Raw genomic sequence first — 20,994 nt, forward strand, 5'->3', positions numbered from 1 at the left:
GGTAATGGAAGGATTCTGCTCAGCGGTAGGTTAATTCCTGCATTTATGACATTCATGGAGAACTCCATCATCTCTATGTCTCCATATACCTCAGGGTTCTGTGTACGAACACAGGCCACTACCAAATCATACTCATACTGTCTGGTTTAAGGGTCCTAAGGACCCTTGTAACATTGGCAAGCTTGACCCCTGAGAGACAACTCACTGTCACCTTGCTTTTGTCAAGCCTTGTGCCTAATATGGATAATCACTAGTGCATCTGTATTTGTGTTTGAAGACTGCTTTGTTGTAACTGGTCTAGGATGTGTTGTTTCTTGGTGGCTCTTAGGCTGCATTGTTTAGTATATTCTGGGCCTTTATAGAATACAACGCCCCATTTGGTATGTACCTCTCAAGACATCTGCAACAACTGGAAAGGCCTCAGAAATACCTCACTAAAAGAATCACAGGCCTAAAGCAGATGCCCCACGCTGACCGCCTTAAAAAACTCCAGCTGTACTCTGTCGCATATCGTCTGCTCAGAGGCGATCTCTGCTTAACCTACAAGGCCATGTCAAACCCAGAGCTGTTGGACATGCTACACTTAAAGAAATCCCAATCTCTCAGAGCTAAACGCTCCAGGGATCTAAACCTTGTCATCACAATAAACAAAACATGCTGGAGGGATAGGTTCCTGACCCAGAGACACCCCAGACTCTGGAATAGATTGCCCATACATGTCAAGCAGAGTGCCTCTTTGTACCTCTTCAAGAGGAACCTTGACGATTGGATGGGAGAAAGGAAATTCACCCCAGGGATCACATCAGTCGCCCTGCTAGACAGGGGTCCAGGGAATGAAATAGTGTGGGAAGAAATAGCCAGGGAATTGTTATGGCTAGGCTTGTATAGGCCCTAGGGCTGATAGCCTAGTACCAACCTATGAACCTATGAACCTTGCACCCAATGTGCCTGCATGGCTTAGGCAAAGGCTTTTTTAGTGCCTCAGCTTATGATACTTTATTGTGAGTATGTACAGAGTGTGGTGTAGGTGAATGATGCCTACGGCATGTATTTGTTTGTGAGAGTGTGGCTTTCAGTTTGGATATGTACAAGTAGCCAATGATGAGTTAAGTGAAAGATCATTAAATGCGAGCATCAGGCAGTCCTTACGTTGCTTGAATATATCAAGTGCTATGAGGCTGGATACAGAGGCTAGACAGGCAAGCATGCCCTCCATCTTGACCAACGGTGTAAGATGTTTTAGGGAGGGACAAAAGAAGATGACAGTTTATCTGCTCTTGGATTAAAGTTTTATTTCAAGAGAATTAGCAGAAGCAGGTTAAGTTTTAAGCACTACATTTACAGTATGCAGTCGGTCTTCTATTCTTGATAAGCTATAAAGGTGGTTTAGTGAGCAAATACGAAAAGATAAACACTACTTCAGCTCTTAGTTAAGAAATTGATTTGGGCTAAAATAATAAATGTATATAAAAATTTGGGTTCAAGTACCATGACCAAGAAGGCCCTAAATAATTCCTTCTAATCTTGCAATAAGTCTGTCAGGCAGTTTGTGTTGCCCAGTGGACTAGGGAAGTTAGCATGTGTGATGGAGTTTGACTATGAGATCAGTTTGGATGTGCAGCGGTGTACCAACACTTAATTCTACAATTTATGCCACTTTAACTATAACGTGGAGTTAACTAAGGTTACTACGAGTGATTCTGAAATTGAAAGTGTTGCATCTGTCAAATACAGCGCTGACCCTGAACTGGAAATGCAATGGAAGGCAATTTTGTAGAACAGAAATGAAACACATTCACAGTCAGGTCCTATGTGCATTTGTGTCCTCTTTATTCAAATACAGTCCATTCCAGACAAGAAATTCAGATCTAAAAATATAATCTGCACAGCAGAAATCAGATAAAGGACAGCAGATTTAGACCTGGAGTGCTTCGCTGAAAAGCTGTGGAGGACTGCTGTCATTTCCAGACTGTAGCCATCACACAGGTCCCACTGAATGGCAATATACGTATATACATAGGTGTGTGTGTGTGTGTGTGTGTGTGTGTGTGTGTGTGTGTGTGTGTGTGTGTGTGTGTGTGTGTGTGTGTGTGTGTGTGTGTGTGTGTGTGTGTGTGTGTATGTGTATATATATATATATATATATATGTCAAAAACAGCCAAACGCCCAACGATAGATACAAAACCCAAGAAGAAAGCAGTAGCAAAAAATAGAATCAAAACTATTCAATAAATCTAGTAATGAATGCTGAAATAATCCAAATCCACGATGTATGGTAAATAAATAAACACGATTTGCACTTATTAAATCGTGTTTATTTATTTACCATACATCGTGGATTTGGATTATTTCAGCATTCATTACTAGATTTATTGAATAGTTTTGATTCTATTTTTTGCTACTGCTTTCTTCTTGGGTTTTGTATATATATATATATATATATATATTTATTTTATTTTATTTATTTTATTTTACATTTGTTGACCGGACTAGTCTAGCTGGACATACATCCGTTTTCAGTAGAGGCCCGGGGAGAAAAGCTCCAACACTAGGCAGTAAACAAAAAAAATATTAACAAAACAACGATATGAATGAAAAAATACAAAGTACCAAGGTAGCCTTGTTTAAAAACAAATGAGAAAAACAGACAATTATATGGATATGCATCATATACAGTTAGTCTAACAAAAACAGATATGCAAAACACAAAGATAGAATTGAATGGGACAAAGAATTTATAGTATAGCCTATTTCTAAGATGTAAAATGTAAAAATTGAAAGTCTTATTTAGAGGCATAGTCAGGGGAGGGGAGGAAAGTTAGGAGTAGAGGAGAAGCGATTTCAGTCGGGGTTAGCACAAGGACAAAGCCACTGAGTTTTAAGATGTTCTTTGATATGTTTTTTGAAAAGAGAGGTAGAGTTTTGGTTAGATATTTCATGAGGGAGTTGATTCCAGGTTTTTCCTGCAGTATTTGAAAATAGTGAGTCCCCAGCTTTATTGTAGGATTTAGACAAGGATACTACGAGTTTATTAGCAGAGCGTAGAGTAGTTAGGTTTTTATAGGGTGAAATCAATTTAGTAAGGCTAGGGGTATTATCAGGGTAGAAAAGGGTCTTATGAATGATAAGTAGCTGTTTATAGAGTAGGTGGTTATTCAGTTCTAACCAATCTAGTTGTCTGAGGTTAAGACAGTGGTGAGTTCTGAGGGGAGTAGCAGTACTGAATCTAGCTACACTATTGTAACAGGTAGAGAGTTTGGTAATGTTATTTTTAGATAATTTAGTATATATAGCAGAGGCATAGAAAAGGGTGGAGATAAGGTGGGTCTGGGCAATGTTTTTTCTAGCTAATGGGGTAAGGAAGGGTTTAATTCTATAGAGAGTACCAATTTTGTTGTTAACAGTTTTAATGGTGGTGTTAATATGGTCATCAAAATTAAGATGGTTGTCAATAGTTACACCTAATAGGCGAGTGGTCATATCTGGGTTAATATTGGTAGCATTATTAGAGGATATAGTGAAGAATGGTGTGGGAGATTTGTGAGTAGGAGTAAAGAGAAGTAGTTTTGTTTTTTTGGGATTAAGGAGGAGGCATTCTTGCATAAACCATGTTTCTACATTTTGGAAAACCGTTTGGGTGAGGGACTGGAGGGAGGGAACATTTTTTGCAGTGCAGATTAAAGTTGAGTCATCAGCATATTGAATGCAGGTGGCTTGAGGTATGTTCAAGTGTAGGTCATTGATAAATAATGAAAAAAGAAGGGAACCTAAGATTGAGCCTTGTGGAATACCAATATTTACTGGGAGTAAAGAAGATAGGTTATTGTCCCAAAGCACTGCTTGTTGCCTGTTTTGGAGATAACTCCTAAACCATTGAAGTGCTTGTGAGTCAAGAGAATAGAGATTTAGTTTGTCAAGAAGTATATTATGGTTAACCATATCAAAGGCTTCTGACAGGTCTATGAATAGTGCGGAGGAAAAGAGGTTATTATTCCGATTATTATTTATGGAGTCAGTGAAGGAAAGAAGGGCAGTTGTAGTGCTGTGGAAAGGTCTGAAGCCATGTTGACAGTTGGCTAGAAGTTTATTTTGTAGAAGGTAGTTGAGAATTTGTTTGTGTATGCATCTTTCCATAATCTTTGATAATGGAGAGAGTAAGGCAATAGGGCGAAAGTTTGAAAGCTCAGTAGAAGAGCCCCCTTTATGTAGAGGAATTATGTGAGATATTTTCCATAAGGTAGGGATTTTTCCTTCAGAGATAGTCCTGTTAATAAGTATGGATATGGGGTAGGCTATAGCTTTTGCGGCAATTTGTAGGTATTCAGATGGGAGTTGGTCAGCAGATGGGGTACAAGGTTTAAGTTTTTTGAGAAGCTTAAAAATATGAGATGTAGCGACAGGTTGAATATGAAAGGTATTAGATGAGGTTTTAGAGGTATTTGGTAAGGAAGCAGTAGGTGTGGGTAATGAATTAGCTAGGGTTTGAATGGCTTCTGTAAAATAATTGTTAAAGGCATCTGGGATCTGGGTGGAATTATTGAGGTTGAAGCCTGAAGGGGTAGGAGTAGTTGAATGTCCTGGTTTAAGAAGTTTATTAATACCAGACCAAAATTTTTGAGGGGTTTGTTGACTGGTTTGTTGAAGGTGAAGATAAAATTCCTTTTTGTCTCTAAGAGTATCTTTCTTGGTGGCATTTCTTAATTGTTTAAAGAGGAGGTGATCAGATGGACATTTGGTAGCTCTCCATTTGGCCCATATTTTATTTCTTAGGATCATTTTTTGCTTAGTTTGTTTAGTTAGCCATGGGGCAGATTTGGATCTTATCCTAGTAGAGCAAAAGGAGCGTGATAGTCTAGGATTTGTAGAAAGTTGGTGTTAAAGTAGGTCACTGCCTCATCAAGTGCAAGGTGAGTCAGTGGAGACCAGTCACATGCTTGCAATTCATTCAGGAAATTATCAGGGTTGAAGAATTTTTGAGCGGGATGTGTTGAGTTTATGGGTAGTTGGGATGTGCAATTTTGTCTAATGACATATGTAAGCATATGGTCACTAATATTATCAGGAAGGGTTCCTGGAGTATAAATGCTAGGGTGGTTATTAATAAGGATCCAGTCAAGAGTTGTTTCTTTCCTATTTGGTTTATGGATTCTAGTTGGAGTGGTTATTAATTGAGAGAATCCATAGAGATTTATGTGGTTAGTAGGGTGCTGGGATGAACAGGTTATCCAGTCAATGTTAAAGTCACCAAGTATAATGGTTTCTTGGGGTAGTTGGTTAGAAAGTGAACTAAGTAAGTTTTCTAGAATATGAGTATTGTTTCCAGGGGGAAGATATATGCAAATTAGGTAGATAGATTTGTTGTTGTTAATTTGGAGTTTGGTAGATAATATTTCAGATTTGGAGTCTAGCGATGGAAGTTCATTATAGAGGGTAACTTGGAGATTAGATTTATAGATAATGGCTATACCTCCATATATAATGTAGGTCATCTGTCATGTGTTGTTGACAGAGGGCCTAGGCATTTACAAAAGAGGAGAGCATCTGGCTTGTGAACTCTTTTAAGATTGACAGGGAAATATGCATTCAGATTTTGGAGTAAGACAGTAAATGACACCACTGACTTTGTTTATTGCTTAAAATGGCTGCATCTGCATCAGTTAAAATCAAACCATAATCATTTAGCACAGGGCAGAACAAGTAAATCCCTTGTGAGTCATATTCACAATCCAGCTGATGTAGTTTAAGCTTACAAAACAAAACATAGAACAAGCCTGTCTGAGTCCACCCATCCCCTAACAATATCAGTATGTTAAGACTTTTTGACAATGCAGCCCTAATTATTAGAAAAAGTATAAAGAAGCACAAAAACCCATAAGACCTGTAGGAAAAACAGAGAACACACCACACTGCCATTTGATAACATCAGAAATACAAATTAAAAATGTATCCAAATCAACTTTAGACATTTTTTTCATAAAAACTGTTTGCAGGGTGGCATTTGAAAGTGTCTCTCTGTAGAATCTGGCTCTTCACCCAGCTCTCTTCTGCCTGTGGTTCTGTTATGAATTCCAACTTCCTTAAAGCTGACAAGCCAAACGGACAAAAACAAAACAAAACAAAACTGAAATACTGACGGGTAACAAAATCAGTTTTAACTGCTTTTTGTAGGGGGAAGGCCCCAAGCACCCCAGATATTTGGGGAGGGGGTGAGCCCACACCCCCAAATTATATGTACCAACTCAAAGAGGGGAAAAGTCTCCCACAACAAGTAACTTACTGCTGATACACACTTCAAAGCAAGACTGGCAATGATTTCTTATGGGCAACGGCATTCGGCCTTAATATGCCTTTGATTTTTTTCTATGTATTAGTGATGCTCGACCAGTTTTACCTCAAGCAAATGGGATGCCACTGCCTTCCAGAGGCCACTGGATAATTGATTCTTAGGATAAAGAAAATACCAAAATTGTTTAGCGTTATGAATTATATATCTGGAACTGAAAAGAATGCCAAGTCCGTGCATTTCATGTAACTGCTTCATGACAAATTTTTAAAAATAGCAAAAGTGAAACCATAAAACAAACTGCAGGGAGAAACAAACAGTAAACACTATCCTATAAACAATAATTAATGCCAAGATTTCTGTTCCATGGGAAACATAAGAAGCCTATAAGTGCATGTGTGTGCATGTATGTGCGTGTGTGTGTGTTTGCACGCGTGCGTGCATGTGTGTGTGTGTGTGTGTGTGTGTGTGTGTGTGTGTGTGTGTGTGTGTGTGTGTGTGTGTGTGTGTGTGTGTGTGTGTGTGTGTGTGTGTGTGTTCATGTGTGTGTGTGTGTGTGTGTGTGTGTGTGTGTGTGTGTGTGTGTGTGTGTGTGTGTGTGTGCTGAAGCACGTGCACCAAGGAATATATCATATGGATATATTTTTCTGAAGTGTATAAAATATGTTTTTTAAATTATTAAAAGACTTTTTTTAGATGCTCTGTTCCTGTCTGCAACCAACCACCATACCTTTCAGCTTTATTCTTATAGAACTGGTCTAGTGTTAATTAACACTAGAAATTGTTTTGCACCCCCTATACTTACCTTATTTATATAATTTTATAATTGTTTCTATATATGTGATTATGTGCATTATAGTATTATATTACACCACACTATGCTTTCAATACAGAAATTTCCAGCAGATTAACTATCTGCCACCATGAAATGCATGGTATGTATATTTCATTGCAAGTACAATATACCTCTGTTTAGTGTCTAAGACTTATGTAAAAATACCTGCAACCTGTCTTTCTATGCCTGTGGTACAGGGTTTGTGATTACAAGATGTATTTGTAGTCCTACTATATATGTGTTGTTGCCTATTGGTCTAGTTTATGACTAAAACTGATCTTGTACCAGTCCACTCACTCAATTGACAAATAAAAGAAATAAGTACTGTGTAATACTGCAGACTGGCTTGTGCATAAACCTCAGATTCCCACACATTTAATGTCAGAAGATACTTGCCCAGAGAGTTGTATGCCTTGTAGCAACATCCTGCATGAGCTGCGTTAGGTTTAATAGTCAGGCATTGTTCACACGGTACAGATCATCTGTATAATTATTTCTGTCATTTTCTCTTTTTTGCTTTCTATTAAATTTTTATATCGTGTCAGAACGAACCATTTGTGTGATACATAGCTCAGCTTTTTCCTCCATTAAGTGGTGTATTACTATAAACAGCTGTCACTTGTGTATGACCCCTATGCATCACAAGGGCAATGGGGGATTCCACTCACCAGCCATAAAATCGTTATGCTTCCCCAAATCTGCCACAGCGTGATCATGATAACTAGAGCTTAACTTGTTTACCCTCCTGATTTACTGCCCTGTATCCTGACCTGAGCTTGCAGTAATTATACCCACATCTGATCATTTTATGTTCTGTTTTTAGGAGTCCATTGTTTAATTGCCTCCTATTATAATGCATGATTAGGAACTTGGAAGCCATGTGGCTTTATTTTTGCCCTTTATCATCATTTTAGCAATTATACATTCGTAATGAATGTAATGAATCGTAATTAGAATGGAAATGTAATATGGTATAACAAAAAGTGCTTCAAGTAATGTTTTACCATAAAGTCAAAAAATACCGTCATTGTAACTGTAAGTCACAGTAAACTTCTAGCATTCTAATAGATGACAGTATGAAATATGACCAGTGTATACTGCACACCAGAAACTAGGCTCCCTTTATAAGATCAATGGATTCCTCTCAGATACTGCAATGAAAACTCTAGCCACCACCTTCTTATTGCCGACTTTCTGAAATGCCTGTCCTATCCTGGCAAACTTAAACAATACTCAGAGAAAGAAACTTGCCTTCTGCTACAATAAAATAGCTACATGTGCCACCAATCTCCTACATAGGACCCACCATTGTCATAGTTTAAAACAATTAAACTGGCTTAAGTTACACAGCTACCTAACATATTCAGAACTAACTACAGCACACAACCTCATTTGTCATCCAGAAAAATGCCCTGCACTACAAAACATATTACTGCCCTACTGCCATCAAGGGACCCTCGCTCTATTAACAAATTCTTACTACTTACAAATAAGTCAAATAATGTTGCAGGAGACTTCCTCTACTTCAAATACATCGCTAAACTCTGGAATAGTATCCCCAGACAAATAAAACTCTCTGACAAACTCACTAGTTTTAAACCACTGCTTAAACAACATCTTAACCAACACTGGTCTTGCACATGCTCATCTCAAGGTTGAGACTTTGTGTTCACCATATGAAACTCTCCAAATACTGTCCTTAAACAGAATAAACGCAATCTCTCACTGAAATGACAAAATAATTTTTATACATAACTGCTGTCTGTACAATCCATTAAGTTGCATAAGGGCTTTCTGTTTAGTAACTCCCACCTCTGTAAAATCTTAGAATGTATAAATGTAACTACTGTTTGTGTATAAATGTAAATAGAAATGTAACTACTCTGTGTTTAACTGGAACTTAGTATAATGCAATATAATCAAATGGAACTTTTCTCCCTGGGGTTCTGCTGAAAATGGGTATTACCTAGTCAGACTTTCCCAGTAAACAAAGACAAATAAATAACTAAATAAATAATAAATAAATGTATATTTTTCTTACCATTGTCATATGCCAGGATTGTGGCTTTATATTTGTTATTTTCCATAGGCAGAAGCTCTCTGTCCAGTTCTAACTTTGTATGAATGTTTCCATCAGGGTCACACTCTAGCCAGCCTAGGGGGTCACTACCAATAAGGTACCTGTGAAAGCAGACCATGTACTTGTTATTATGGCATTGTACAGAACTGTATGTATAACACAGCTCACATTTAGATACAACAAGAATTTTATTTCTATAGTTTGGGTGTCATTCACTCAAAATCTACAGAATTATGGTGATTGCCAGTCTGAATTACTGGAACAAATTAGTCCTATATGTACGGGACATGCAAATAAAATGGTGAGAGCCCTTCTTCATTGGGAGCTGAATACGTTACCATTACAGAACTTTAAAACATCAGCGGCTCATGGCAGAGAAATTATCAGTGAAGCAAATGATATAACTGGACATCCTAAATTTTATTCTCGCTCCTACTCAGCTGTCGAAGTATTTTTCACACAGAACTACAGTTCAGAAATACTGAGACTGTACGTTGATCACAGACAAATTCCACACAGAACGTACTGTAGCTTTTTGGAAAGTCTTCTTATTCTTTCGGCTTTTTCCTGGTTAGGGGTCGCCACGGCGGATCACCTGTCCGCTCATGATTAGCAGTGGAGTTTTACAGTGTCAAGTTGCCAGCTCGGCGCCCAACCTTCCACAGGAGGCACACACACGCACGCATGCACTCACACCTAGGGCCAGTTTAGAGTGTTCAATCCACATACAGCATGTCTTTGGGATGTGGGAGGAAACTGGAGCACCCGGAGGAAACCCACATGACCACAGGGAGAAATACCGGAAATTACAAATCTCATAAAAGGCCCATTTTCACTAACTGTTAGGACCTACACCACAGGTTTAAAAGTCTTTGCCAGAAAAACGTCTTCCAGACTGCCTTACCATCTTCTTCCTTTCCATCACGTACCACAGCTTCACTGGCCTTTACCTATTTTGTTTGTTGCAAAAAGCTTTTGTTTGTAAAAAAGAGCTCCAGACTGCTTTTTTTGGCATTTTTAGACTTTTGTCGCATGGTTATTGTGTGTGAATAACTTTTTAATGTTCTTGTATTTCTCTGCCTTTTCTAATTACAGAATGATTGCTGCTTTTTGCTGGTAGGCTGATGCCCACCTTTTATCTCCCTCATAACTTCTGAGTTTTGTAAGTGTGATTTTTGAAGGTAAATTCCATCTGCTAACAAGTGTAGTAAGAGCCTGTATTGTCTTTTCACAGTACAATACACTGAGGTGCTCTGTAGAATTATTTCCTTTCTTCTCTTGATACTTCAGGCCTTGGGGGATCATTCTGTTTTCCCATACATGTCTGACTCCTTTTTTGAAGCAATACAACTGTCTCCTGTCAAAAAAGATGCCTATGCTCTTTAAAGACATTGTGCTTTGTCATAAATACAAGGGGTTTTATAAAGGCTCCCTATTGAAATCTCAGCACCCAAAATGCCGAGTGCCGACAAGATGAAAAAAAAAGACTGAAAACACAGGAGAAGAGTGAATCTCAAAAATTGCTATCCTCCTTTAAATTTCTTTCTGCAAGGGAGACAAGTCCTCCTGCAAACCCGTGTGGCAGCAAGCCTCCAACCTCCTCCCTTAAACTTATAAATGCAAACTCTGCGATCGCCATATCTTGGAGAAATGTGACTATTCCATGAAATGGCATTTTGGACTTGCTATATACAAGTCCATTCTTTTGGCAATTCAGTCTCCATATTTCTGGCCTTGCTCTAGCCATTCCCAACATTTCAGTGGTTACCTGTTATAAATCCTCCAGGCTCCGCAGGTTATCAGACACATGGTCCGCAGATGCCATGGACACATGGACACTCTTCTTCTTCTCATATTCTTCCCTCAACACTACTTGTGAAGGATTTGAGGTACGATTCAGTGGAGTCCATTAAGTTACTGTCATCATACTGATGGAATCTTTTGCAGGGGGTCTCCTGGGGACCAGGCTAATCCTTCCCCATCTCCTTGCCCATATTTACCTTCAGCCGGTGATTTTTCTGGATTTTTTCCCATTGATTACCACTTCTGCATGGCTGTTATCAAAAGGTTCAAAGGGCATATTCCATCCAGGATTATTTCTTCCCTTTCTTTCTGGGTGCAAGGGGTCACCAGTCATGCTTCATTCCGGAACTGCTTTTTCCACCATTGCTGACAGTCCCGGCTGTCATGTCTGATGCTGACCCTTTCCTACATTCACCAGCCCTTTCAGTTTCTGCCAGACCACCAGTCCTCTCCGATTGCTATATCTGATGCCCCATTTATGTGATGTCAGATTTTCTGCCACTGATCCTGCCAACATATATCTTACTAGTGTCACTAGGGTGTACAGTTTAGGATCAGGTCCTCACCCTACCATCCTTCCTGAAGTCAATTTTCCAGGCACTGGGCCTTCCCAACACACAGGCAAGGATGTCTGCTTTCAGGACATCTGGTGAGAAACTCAGTCCACCTTCCAGTTAATTTTTCAGGTGCCTTTCATATAAATAGATAATTTCTTGGGGCAGTTGTGCTGCAACAGTTGTCTGCCAGCCACCCTGTCTGGGTGATATTCCTACCTGCTGATTCCCTGACACCCCTCTAGTATCTCTGTTAAGATGTTGCTTTCTACCACAGAGCCATAAATGGGGCCAGTATCCCTCTGTATTAGAACCCCTTCCCAAAAGACCCAGAAAATGTTTATGTAAGACACGTCACATTGGAATTACCACTGAGCCACCTGAATTAAAAAAAGATGGATGATGGAAAAGAGAATCCTTCTGCATCTCTGCCTCCCCAGCCAACCCCATGTTTAGGGAATCATTACACTTGATGCAGAAGAAAGGGGGATTGGCCCACGCATCACAATGTCACCCCCCAGAAGAGACTGCAGGACCTTGCTGTCCCCAGCCTCAGTCCTCCTTGATGATACCCCCTGTGGATGGATATCATTAAAGATATCACCAGAGAACAGCTTAGAAAAAATAAATATGGTGGCTCAAGTCACCTAAAAAGTGAAATGGATCTTCTGGCCACTGGAACTTTTGCTATCTTAACAGCAGCTCTAAGCAGGGTCCCTGTCACACAAAATGTACCTGTCCAACAATAAACATCTTAGTGAGTACTTGCATTGGCCACTTTTTATCAGCAGGCACTAAATTATTTTATGCACACTCTATATTTTCAGCATGTTCTTGCACATGAACTGCGCACAATTAAAGTCCAGGCCTTGATTTCTTCATCTCTGAGCAACATGATATTTTGCATTTCTTATAATGCAATGGAAGAAGTTGCTATATTGATGTGATCCAGGATTGCCATTTGCCAGTACACTTAATGTTTATTACTCATTCACTGGGAATACCATAGCTGTCTTCTCGGGCTCTGTTCAGGGAATACCCTGTCCTGTTTGGTTCCGAAGATGGTTACTTTAAGAGTATAAAGGAAATGAGAACGACAGCGATGGCTGAGTGACCCCACCTCCTACAGCACTTTTAATAGGTTACAGACAGTCAACACGAAATGTGGTGTTAGTCACTTCAGACTACTTCCCACCAAGGTTGTGTGCCCAAATGTTGGGATTCCTTAAATTCAGGGAGGTTGCAGTCAGTCTCAGGGAAAAGCTCAGCAGTTCTTACATGCTATTTTAGTGTGTCTCCCAGCAGTGACAGCTCTGGAGGGAGGGGATTGTCCTTTCATGTGCATGCTTAGAAAAAGTTCTACAGGTACACCTCAGTCAGGGTGATTACAACCAAGAATTACTCAGTCCCCTTTCTTTTTTTTCTCCCCTCAGCTGCCACCAGCTCTTCTCCTCATTTATTGGGTCAACCACTCCTGCCGTAGCCTACCCTGGGCTGACTCCGATCCAGATCCAGGGCTGGTGAGGAGATAGTGGATGACAGTACAACATCATACTGCTGTCAGGGAGTGTGCTCTAACCCTACTACCAGAATATACTGCTGTCAGGGAGTGTGCCCTTACCCCACCACTGGGACATGCTGCTGTGAGGGAGTGTGCCCTAACCCCACCACTGGGACATGCTGCTGTGAGGGAGTGTGCCCTAACCCCACCACCAGAGTATACTGCTGTCAGGGAGTGTGCCCTAACCCTACTACCAGAATATAGTGCTGTCAGGGAGTGTGCCCTAACCCTACTACCAGAATATAGTGCTGTCAGGGAGTGTGCCCTAACCCTACTACCAGAATATAGTGCTGTCAGGGAGTGTGCCCTTATCCTACCACCAGAACATACTGCTGTCAAGGAGTGTGACCTAACCCTACCACCAGACCATACTACTTTGAGGGAGTGTGTCTTAACCCTGCCACCAGAACATACTGTGTGCATCTCCACCCCCAACGCATCGCTGCTGCTGTCAGTGTGCCTACCCTACCACTGGGACATACTGCTGTCAGCCACCACTGGGACATGTGCCTAACCCTACTACCAGAATATAGTGCTGTCAGGGAGTGTGCCCTTATCCTACCACCAGAACATACTGCTGTCAAGGAGTGTGACCTAACCCTACCACCAGACCATACTACTTTGAAGGAGTGTGTCTTAACCCTGCCACCAGAACATACTGCTGTGAGGGAGTGTGCCCTGACCCCACCAATGGGACATGCTGCTGTGAGGGAGTGTGCTCTAACCCTACCACTAGAACATACTGTTGTCAGGGAGTGTGACCTTACCCCACCACCAGAATATACTGTTGTGAGAGAGTGTGCCCTTACCCCACCACTTGGACATACTGCTGTGAGGGAGTGTGCCCTAACCCCACCACCAGAACATACTGCTGTCAGGGAGTGTGCTCTTACTCCACCACCAGAACATACTACTGTCAGGGAGTGTGCCCTTACCCCACTACTGGGACATACTGATGTTATGGAGTGCCCTTACCCCACTATCACATCTTCCTGCTGTCAGGGCATCAGGTATAAACCCCCCCACCACATAATACTGCTACTAGGGAGTGTGTCCTAACCCCACCACCACATACCTCTTCCTGCTGTCAGGGAGTCAGGTCCCTCACTGCATCTTACTGCTACTGTGGAATGTGCCCTAATCCCCACCACTGGGGCATACTCTTGTCAGGTAGTGTGCCTTAAACCCCAACCACTGTGTCAAACCCCCATCATCCCAGAGAAGCCTTGTGGACTGCACATTTGCAAGTACACATATGGGCATGAGCAACCTCCCAAATAGGAGGCTCCAACACAGGTCGTCAAAACTCTGTTTTCTCAAATCAATACACACTGATGTAAAAAGGAAAATACTATCCTTTTCTAACCGATAAACAAAAAACAAACAAACAAACAAACAAGCAAAAAGGACCTCTAACTCGTAGACATAGCCTTTCTGAAACTAAGTGCACTTTGATGAATTACCAAAAACCAATACATAGATGAGATCACCTGATAGACATAATTAATAGGAATATATTGTGTGTGTGTGTGTGTGTGTGTGTGTGTGTGTGTGTGTGTGTGTGTGTGTGTGTGTGTGTGTGTGTGTATATATATATATAATATATATATATATATATATATATATATATATATATATATATATATATATATATATAGATAGATATATTATATACAGTAGGTGTATGCTGCTTTATCAAACAAGCAACATAGCAAACAAAGCTCAACTGCTTGAAATGTTGTTGTGTTGTGTCTTTCGGCTTTTCCCGGTTAGGGGTCGCCACAGCGGAACTCCGGTTCGCTAATGATTGGCAGTAGATTTTTATGTGCCGAGTTGCCGGCCCTGGTGCACAACCTTCAATGAAGGTACACCAATTCACGCATGTCTACACACAGAAGACGCTCTAGCTGAGACTCGAACAGGACATCTTACTGTGAGGCGACAACGCTACCACAGCACCACCACCGCAACTGCTTGAAATATACTCTGTTGAAAAATAAAACAAAAGAAAATTATTTTTTTTCTTTCTTTCTTTTTTTTTTTGTAGTGGTAAGTATTCCCCTGCTCCTCCCACATCCCCTGTTAGGTATATATACTAACTCTGAGGTTACACTACAGTAGGGAAAGGGCAAATTCCATTATCTTCACTGCACCACTATCTTGCACATAACTAAAGCCTGCATGTTTGATCAGCTGTACTGGATTTCTTTTTTTTAGGTTTGACAAGGCGTTGACTTCAGATTTTTAGTCTGTCCGTCCATCCATCCATCCATCCATCCATCCATCCATCCATCCATCCACAATCTCTTTCTCCCATTTGTTTTACATGAAGTCAGGCTGTCACCTCAACAATGACAATCATCTAGAGCCAAGGTTCACACCACTGGGTGGCTAGCTCTGCCATGGTTATTATTCCATTCCACACACTCCACACACACTCACACCTATAACCAGTTTAGAATGTCCAATCCACCTGGTGCATGCCTTTGGAATGCAGGAGGAAACCAAAGTGCCCGTAGGAAACCCACACAAACACATGGAGGACATGTAGACTCTGTTGTATATCAAACTGTTTATGACGGTGATATCGTTGGTGTAGACAGTGATGCTGGTGTGATGTTTAATGAACTGGAAGGCCAGGACAATTTCAATGATGAAATCCCTTTAGACAACCCCACCCCCGAGGAGATCCGAGACATTAATGAATCAGAGGGGGGAGAACAATCAGAATTTCTGTCAACAACACCACCCACTTAGTCATTCCCCTAACAAGCGTGGACCAGGGGGAAGGGGAAGGTGAGAGGGAAAGGGAGATTGGGTTGGTGGCAGACATATTGAAATTGAACACAGATCCTGTGGTTAAAATTATTTTTAATACCACCGGGGATTTTAAAGTGTTTAATTATAGTCATGTTGATGTCACCGAGGAGTGGGCCAGTTTATTTGAAAAAGGTTTAACGTCTGTTCCTGCACAGAAAGCCAAATTGGACCATGTTTTGGTTCAATTTAAGCTGTTTTTGAGGAAACTCAGTTTCAACATTCTATTTGATGATGGCTTGTATAATACAGATTTACATAGGAACAAAAGTACCAGTACATTTAATCCAACCTCTACATCCTTTAATACTTGTTTTTGAAAAACTTTGTGAAGATGAAATTAGGAGAATTGTTAGCACTCAATCTTGTTGCCCTATTAACTTAAGCATGGATGAACATCTTTTATTGCAGCACATTCGTAGTGAGGTCTCTATTCGTATCATGCAGCCAGATAAAGGTGGAGGACTGGTGGTCATGAGTACGAATGGTTACATTAATAAAATGTTTTCTATTTTATTTTCAGATGTGTATGAAGAAATATCTCTGAATGAGTTAAATGGGGCCCTTCATAGAATTGATTTTGCCCTTGAGGATCTTTTTATAAACAATCAAGTCTCACTTAGTGAAATGGACTATTTCAAGGCCCAATTTCCCAGAACACCTACCATTTTTGGTATTCCCAAGGTTCACAAATGCCTTGAGGATCCCCCACTGAGGCAAATAGTGGATGCCAAAGGGTCCAAGACATTTTTTATTGCTAAATACATTGATCAGGAGACCAAGAGTATGTTTAATAATTATCCTGCTTTGTTAAAGGATTTGTGGGATTTTTTATCTAATGTCAATGACAGTTTATATAGAGAAGATATTCTCTTTGTATGCATTGATGTCAAAGATTTATACTCCAGCATCCCACATGATACTGGCATTGACTGTTTTTTTTCAATATTTAGTGCCAATTCTTGGACATGATAAAAGTTTGTTTATCAGTAGTCTCATGGATTTAGTTTTGTAAAACAACTTTATTAGTTTTGAGGGCCATTTATTCAAGCAAATCCAGGGTGTTGCCATCGGTGCTGCTTGTGCACCTGTGTTTGCCAACATAGTTACGGCCTTTTGGGAAAATAATTTTATTTTTCCTTCTGAGTTCAAGGACAGTTCGTGTTTATATAAATGCTTTATTGATTACATTATTATTTTTTGGGTTGACACTAAGGAAAGACTTGAAGCCTTTTTTGAATTTATCAATTCTTCTACAGATTTTTTAAGGTTTACGATGTCAGTTGATGCCACACAGATCAATTCTTTGGATGTCAATCTTTCTAAGAACAGGGAATCAGGTAATTTTGATTCTACATTATATAGGAAACTGACTTTTTTCAAATTCATACCTGCATTTCCAGAGTTGAAATCCTATCCATCAAAGGTAGGTCATTGTTAAAGGCCAATGTGTCAGATTGGCCAGGATGGTTAGTCAAGAAAGTTCATTCTTAGAGGAATGCAGTAAGTTATTTGATATATTTTTGAGGAGAGGTTATCCTATGGATTTTTTTAACAGAAATTTTTACTGAAGTCACAGGGAAAAGATCATCTGGGTTTTATACCCCCCTTCTTGCTAAGTCCCTAGTTCAAGTTGTTAATCCTGTTGATCCTGGTTTGGTATCTACAAACTTGTCTCATGGTAAGGCCTTTTGCCATTTAATTTACAATACAGGGAAATCAAGTACACCATTAAAAAAAATTTGGGAGATTTTCAGATGTGATGAGAATATTTTTAACAAACTTGGTGAAAGACCGTTGGTAGTTTATCAAAAATATACCTGTTTTAAAACTATGATTGAAAGAATCGTGTCTAATTCACATACAGGGAGAGTAAATAAATGTGGTCACTGTTCTCAGTGCAAGTTTATTCTTGAGGGTACTGAATGCTTTGTACATGGTTACGGTAAAATCAAGCATAAGAAGAGATTCAATTGTGATAGTAAGAGCATTGTTTATGTTGCTTTGTGCCAACAGTGTACTTGTTATTATAGGTTCATAGGTTCATACTAGGCCATCTGCCCTAGGGCATTTATAAGCCTAGCCAGAATGTGTTTGGCTTTTGCCACCCATTTTAAAAGAATTTTGCTATGCCCTTTTTCGAGGTTAGTATACTGTGCCTCTGTCTAACAGTGACACAGAAGTCATACCCGGGGTAAACCTACAATCTCCCATCCACTCATCAAGATTCCTCTTGAAGAGAGTCAATGAGGGACTCTGCCTAACCTGTACTGGGATTTTATTCCAGAGTGAAGGGAGCCTCTGGGTTATGAATCTGTCCCTTCAGCATGCCCTATTTATTTCAGTGCTGAGGTTCAAGTCTCTCGAGCGCGTAGCTCGATGGGATTTGGATTTTCTGAGGTGCAGCATGTCCATTAATTCCGGGTTGGACATGGCTTTATACGTCAGGCACAGATCGCCTCTGAGCAGGCGGTATGCCACTGAGCAGAGCTGGAGTTTCTTTAACCGGGCAGCATATGGCATCTGTTTGAGCCCTTTGATCCTCTTGGTGAGGTACTTTTGGGGTCTTTCCAACTGCTGCAGGTGTCTGGTAAGGTGCATCCCAAAAGGGGCATTGTACTCAATTATGGGTCTGATGAGGGATGAGTAAGCGGCACGATGACCTCCCCTGATCTAGATGTGAATCCCTTCATGATTAGGTGGGCAATATAAAATGTTTTTTTAACCACTTTGGCCATGTGGTTGTCAAATGAGAGATTGCTATCAACTTGGGTACCCAGGTCCCTAATTACTTCTTCTGTACTTAATGGATTACCACCTATGTGGTAATTTATGGGCACTTTGTTTTTGCCAAAGGGGATGACTATACACTTTTTGGCATTCAGCTTGAGGTCATGGCTCTGGCACCAGTTGTCTGTTTCTATGAGGCCCTTTTGTAGGATGCTTGTGTCGGCTGGAGAGTCGATTATGGCGCCAAGTTTGCAGTCATCTGCGAACTTGGTCAGCCACAGTCCTTCTGTGTTAGCCTGTAACTCCAAGAAATATATACCGAACAAGCGAGGTCCCAGGACTGAGCCTTGTGGGACTCCACTTGTAACTGGTTTGGAGTCTGACATTGCTCCAGCAATTCTAACCATGTGGGTTCTGTCCTTGAGCTAGTTTGCAACCCATCTAGTGACATAGGGGTTTATATTTAAGCTGGTGAGCTTATTTATAATGCCCGAGTGGGGTATTGTATCGAAGGCTTTTGCAAGGTCCAGGTAGGCTGTGTGGACCACCTTCCCCTCGTCAGTGGCCTTGGTGACTGTTTCAAAGAAATCGACCAGGTTTAAGAGGCAGGATCTGCCCTTAACAAAGCCGAACTGGGTAGGATCCAGTGTCTGTAGGTCCCCAATATCTTTATTTATGAGGTCCATGATGATCCTTTCCATAGCTTTGCAGACCAAGCTAGTCAGGCTTATGGGGCGATAGTTTCCAGGATCCGTTGAGACACCACCTTTGTGGAAAGGGACCACTGCTGCTGTACGCCACTCTTTGGGTGCATATCTTGATATCTTGTAGTAAGGCTGAGATTGAGCAGTAGTTTTATGTTTGAGTTTAGTTCTTCTTGGAGTTCATGTAGGATGCAGCCCGGGACACCGTCTGGTCCCATTGATGCTGTGTTTTTTGCTTTGGAGAGGGAAGCTCTTACCTGAGCATCTGAGATGTCAGGGGGGCAGCACTCTGCTGGGATAGATATTTGCCCTTTTGGTGGGGAAGGGGAGGAGAAGTTTGCGCTGAGCCTGTCAGCTAGGATGTCGGCAATGTCTGTGGGTTCGGTGTATTTTTTGTCATTTTGGACTAATTCTGAGCATATCTGGGAATTCCCACCCAGGTTCCTAACATAACTAAAGAAAGCCTTGTGATTATCCTTAGTGTCCTGTGCAATTTTTCTCTCGAAGCTGGCCTTAGACGATTTTATGAGTGCCCGTATTTTTTTTGCTAATACTGATCAGAGATGCCTTCCCTTTTTGGGATTTTGATCTATCATGTAGTAGCTTCCTCCTTCTATTGTATAGTTTGTTTATGGCTGGGGTCCACCAGACAGGATGCCTAACCTTGGAGGATTGGATCTTGGTTTTATTTGGGATTGCATGATCCATCTTGTAGGGGTGGCAACAAGTTGTTCCATAGCATTTGAGTTTATAAATTCTAGGAACCTTTGGGCTAGGGTGTTGGAGCTAGAGTAATGCTCCCAGTCTATGTTAGGGTAGTTGAAGTTGCCCAATATAATGGTGTTTGGAAAGACCTTCATATTTTCCAGTGTTCTCAGGAAGACAGAGTGGGGTTCCTGGGTTTGGGAGGGTGGTCTGTAGCAGGCTATAAACTGGAAGGCAGTTTTACCCACTGTTAGCTGCACATGGATAGTCTCTGATGCTTCATGCTGTGCCACCAACCTGGAGGTGTAGGTATCTTTGACGAATATTGATACTCCCCCTCCTTTTGTGGTTCAATCCAAATTTTGGGGCCGAAAAACATGGTATGAGGTATAACCTGGTAGTGCTGGGGTGCTCTCGGGAGCCTTGAACCAGGTTTCTGTTACTGCACAGATATCGATGTTCTCCATGCTAAGGAGAGTTTCGAGTGCATGCATCTTGAGGTTTAGACTTCTGGCATTCAGTAGCATTACTCTTAGTTTCTTATCCCTTGTGATACCTATGGAGGTGGGTTTGTCTTTTGAGCCTTGCCTAAAAAAGGCACTATGGGGGTGGCAAGAGCCTTCGCCAATATCCGAAAGCCCAGGGGGTGACAGGTGCAAGCCGTCTCTAGCGAAGCATCGTGGCTTGTCTAGCATGTCATCCCAGGCAGACAGGCATTGGATCCCCTTTGAATGACACCAATACTTAAGCCAATTGTTGAAATTGATCATCTTGTCTTCATATTGTGGCATCATTCTTGGTGAGGGTAAGATGCTACTCAAGGTCAAGGTCATACCGGCCTGGGCTACATGCTCAGAGAGCTCCTCTATGTCTCTTTTCATGTAGTCCAGGGAGGTACGTCACAGGTCATTCACACCAGCA

The 20,994-nt window shown here is 41.0% G+C and overlaps 1 protein-coding gene across 1 annotated transcript in view; it reads right to left on the bottom strand.

Moving 5' to 3' along the window:
- Positions 1-20,994, bottom strand: part of LOC122810164 (cadherin-4-like) — a 368,858-nt gene that overhangs the window by 27,951 nt on the left and 319,913 nt on the right. The window contains exon 9 of the mRNA XM_044081642.1: positions 9,161-9,300. Within this exon, the coding sequence (XP_043937577.1) occupies positions 9,161-9,300 (140 nt within the window). The remainder of the gene's footprint in view (positions 1-9,160; positions 9,301-20,994) is intronic.

The sequence above is a fragment of the Protopterus annectens genome, chromosome 8.part1 (assembly GCF_019279795.1).
Source record: "Protopterus annectens isolate FY-2018-M chromosome 8.part1, PAN1.0, whole genome shotgun sequence".
Classification (NCBI taxonomy): domain Eukaryota; kingdom Metazoa; phylum Chordata; order Ceratodontiformes; family Protopteridae; genus Protopterus; species Protopterus annectens.